The sequence below is a fragment of the Gekko japonicus genome, unplaced genomic scaffold, assembly GCF_001447785.1.
Source record: "Gekko japonicus isolate JY-2015 unplaced genomic scaffold, Gekko_japonicus_V1.1 scaffold1552, whole genome shotgun sequence".
Taxonomy (NCBI): Eukaryota; Metazoa; Chordata; class Lepidosauria; order Squamata; family Gekkonidae; genus Gekko; species Gekko japonicus.
In genome coordinates this window covers 278209-282235 of record NW_015162529.1, presented here as the reverse complement: position 1 = coordinate 282235, position 4027 = coordinate 278209, and the positions used below count along the sequence as shown (strand labels likewise).

The 4027-nt window shown below is 47.2% G+C and overlaps 1 protein-coding gene across 1 annotated transcript in view; it reads right to left on the bottom strand.

The window, feature by feature from the left end:
* Window positions 1-2668: 2668 nt before the first annotated feature.
* Window positions 2669-4027, bottom strand: part of LOC107106174 (netrin receptor DCC-like) — a 173983-nt gene continuing 172624 nt past the window's right edge. The window contains exons 3-4 of the mRNA XM_015406286.1: window positions 2949-3233; window positions 2669-2688 (exon numbers count right to left, since the gene is read on the bottom strand). Coding sequence (XP_015261772.1) covers window positions 2669-2688; window positions 2949-3233 — 305 coding nt within the window. The remainder of the gene's footprint in view (window positions 2689-2948; window positions 3234-4027) is intronic.

The following is a 4027-nucleotide window of genomic DNA, read 5'->3' as shown; positions in this document are numbered from 1 at the left end:
GAGGAGGAGGAGATTGGATTTATACCCCGCCCTTCACTACCCAATGGAGTCTCAGAGCGGCTTACAAACTCCTTTCCCTCCCCCTCCCCACAACAGACACCCTGTGAGGTAGGTGGGGCTGAGAGAGCTCTGACAGAAACTGCTCTTTTTCAAGGACAGCTCTTATCAGAACTACGGCTTGCCCAAGGTCATCCAGCCAGGTGCAAGGGGAGGAATGGGGAACCAAACCCGGTTCTCCCAGATTAGAGTCCGTGTACTTAACCACTACACCAAACTGGCTCTTAGGAGCCTCCCCCCCCCCCATATGTGAAATAACATGACTTTGTAAATTAACTGGTGGGGGAACTTTTAAAAGAAGCATTCTAAAGGACAAAAAACGCACCAGAAGGGACATAATAATAAGAACATAAGAGAAGCCAATGTCGGATCAGGCCAAAGGCCCATCCAGTCCAACACTCTGTCACACAGGGGCCAAAAATACCAGGGGCCATCAGGAGGTCCACCAGTGGGGCCAATCAGCTGAGCATCAGTTGGGCAGGGAAGATACCCAAGGGTGTAGAGATTGTAGGAAGGGGAAATAGTGGGATCTAAGATAGGATTTCCAAATCCCTCCACTCTCCTCAAATTCTACCAGACTCCCAGCTTCTCCGACTGCCAAGTATGGATCCCCTGCAGTTTACCTTCCTGTCCTCTAGGAGGTGTGCATGTACCAACCAACATAGTAGAAGTGATGTATGTCTGCTCTGCTCTGCTCTGCTCTGCTCTGCTCACAATGATGCATCTAGTCTACTGTCCATTCCTCACCCTGGCCCTTCTCAACAAGGAGGGAATTCTAGGATGCGGGAAACACAAGTCTCAGCTTCATCTTCTAAAAGGATATTGGTGCCTTCATCTTCTAAAAGGATATTGTTCACTCACAACTGCCCATGCACCAGGTCGAGCATCAAATAATTTTCAGACCTGCTGCCAGTTTGGGACTCTCATCTGCTACAAGAAAAATGCAATTTCCACATCAAGAGAGTAACGTTACAGAGATCCAAACCATCCCTAGTTTGTCAAATAACCAGTTGAATCTGCAGTGCGGATGCTTATAGGCAGGCAATGAACCAGCACATGCACCGATGGCACATGAAACAAGGTACCGTGTGCAGCAGCAGCCTGCTCCCCCCGTTAAGATTAAGTTTTTTCCACGTTATTTTTAATATTAGTTGCACATAGAAGAAGAAGAAGAACAGAGAAGAAATTGGATTTACACCCCGACCTTCACTCGGAGTCTCAGAGCGGCTTACAAACTCCTTTCCCTTCCCCTCCCCACAACAGACACCCTGTGAGGTAGGTGGGGCTGAGAGAGCTCTGAGAGAATTGCTCTTTTTCAAGAACACCTCTAACAGAACTATGGCTTGCCCAAGGTCATCTGGCAGCTGCGAGTGGAGCTCTAGTCTGTGCACATAACCACTACACAAAACTCTCTTTTACATGGGTAAAAATAGCACAAAATGCCCAAAGAAACAAATGTACCAGGAATATCAGCAAGGAAAATTGATGGAACGAAAGCACAGCAACATGCAGAAATAAAACAGCAGCTAAGAGGGATGTAGTTATGCATCCCAGTCTATGCGGCATACCCATTATTTGTTTGTTTAAAACAGGGGTTGTGGGGAGGGGAAGGGAAATGAGATTGTAAGCCACTCTGAGACTCGTTTGGGTACTGAAGGGCAGAATATAAATCCAATCTCTTCTCTTCTTCTTCTAAGCTGCAAACCCACTTTTGATTTATTAACATTCATTAAAGAAATCTCATGCTCAGTGTTCTGAGCCTCGGACCCATGGGAAAACATGAAGTGGCTGGGCACTGCAACCTTTTGTACATAAGTTGCTTCATATGCTGGTCAAGAACATGAGAAGGCATCCTGACACAGACTGTGGGACGACAAAACTATGGTTTTCCCCAGAGAAATAACTACAACTTCCTACAAAGGAAATGTGCTGTGTGAACTTCGTCTGGATAGCCTAATCCACCTCACTGGCTGGTTGTTATTCCTCCTCTAAAACATTTCACATTGCTTTCTTACTGAGAAAGATTGAATCATAAGGGCATGAATACAGTGCAAAGGGGGAAGGACCCAGTTGCACCCAAGAGACCCCTGGCATAAAGAGCCCAACAAAACACACACACTGTAGCAAGGCACACAAAAGCTCATACCTTGAACAAAACTTTGTTGGTCTTAAAGGTGCTTGGTATTTCTCCCATGCGATTGAGGCAGCCCAGCAAAGCAAGCTCTCCCTTGTTCCCTCCCTCTCTTCAGGGAGGAGCCTCAGCCAGGGGGAGGAAAGAAAGGCTTCTCCTTGTCTCCTGTATATGATTGAGGCAGCCTGGCCAGAAAGCCAGCTCTGGCTGTTCCCTCCCTCCCCCTGGGAAGAGGAGGGGGAGGAGCCTCAGCCAGTGCTTTACCAGACTCTCTCAATCGCACAGGAGAGGCTTGCCTATCTGTCTCTCCTGTGCAACTGAGAGAGTCTGGTAAAGCAAGCTGTGACATGGCGGCAGCAGCAGAACTGGAAAACGAAGCAGGAAACAGCCAGGTCCCTTCCAGGCCAGATTTGGGGGGTCTCTGAGGGCCTGATCCAGCTTGTGGGCCACATATTTGACACCCCTGCTCCACTAGTTCCATCAACTGTCTGCAGAGCATGCTGGAACAGACAGAGATTAAGGGCAACTGTAGGACTGATGAAGTAACAAATGCCTTGATATTGCTAAATCTGGAGATTTAAAAATCAGGAGAATCTCTGGCAATCCTATATCCTGGACTCGGGGTAGGACAGGGTTGTGATTTCTTTTTCCCTTAGCCAACTTTGCTCTCCAGATGTAGAACTTTACAACCAAATGGATAATTAAGGACAAAGTATGTGACAGTGTGATATCTAATTATGTATGGAATGACGTGTCTTACCTGCCAAAACTCTGACTTCTGCTTCATTTCCAGTTCTGAAACTGGCTGGATTCTTTGCAAGGCATCGATAGATCCCACTGTCCCCGGCATGAATTCTACTAATTTGTAATGATCCAGAAGGCAGGATTGCCACCCGGGTGTCAGCGGGAGTCAAAATCAGGTCCTCTTGGTTCCTCTGCCAGTGGACCGTGGGCATAGGCTCTCCGACAACTTCACACTTTAACAAAACGGTATCTCCCGCGAAAGCTGTGACGGAGTCCGTCTGCGATAGAAACCTCAAAGGGCCTGGAGGAAGAATGACAAGACAACCATTAGGACAGCAAATCTAACTCTGGGATTTATTTCAGGTGGTCAGCCGTGTTGGTCTGAAGCAGTAGAACAAACTTAAGAGTCCAGTGGCACCTTTAAGACCAACAAAGGTTTATTCAAGGTATGAGTCTTCATGTGCGTGAATATTTTGAATAAGCCTTTGTTGGTGTTAAAGGTGCCACTGGACTCTTAAGTTTGTTCTGGGACTTATTTCCAGCTTGTCTTTCTCCCTGCAAATCAAGAACGATTAACAGAACTTAAAAAACAACAACAATGTAGTCTTACAGCATAAGACATCCAATGAACAATGCAATTGAACTAGGATTACAGCAGGTAGGGGATGTGGGGGGGAACTTACCAGGACAGAGAGAAAGGCCAAGGCCACGTTGTCAGTGTTGCCCAGGAAGTGACATCATCACACCTTCTGGGCGACGATCTGGTATTTGGGTAAAAACTCTATGGTGAAACGGGCTTCTACTACCGATTTTTTTGGCCCAAATAGAAGTGTCACCTGGAAGTTCCTGGCATGATGACATCATTACCTGTGTGACACCAGCAATCTAGCCTTGGCCTTCCTCTTTCTACTGCTAAGCCCCACCCACCAGCCAGCTGATCAGAGGCTGGGGAACAGGGCCTAGCGGTCAGGACCCTGACAACAAGGCATGGATAGGGAGGGACTTTGACTACCCGTTCCGCAACTCCAGAAGTCAGCAAAGAGTTCTGAGTGTTCCAAGAGCCATAGAACCATCTGTTCCTTGAAACTCACTTTA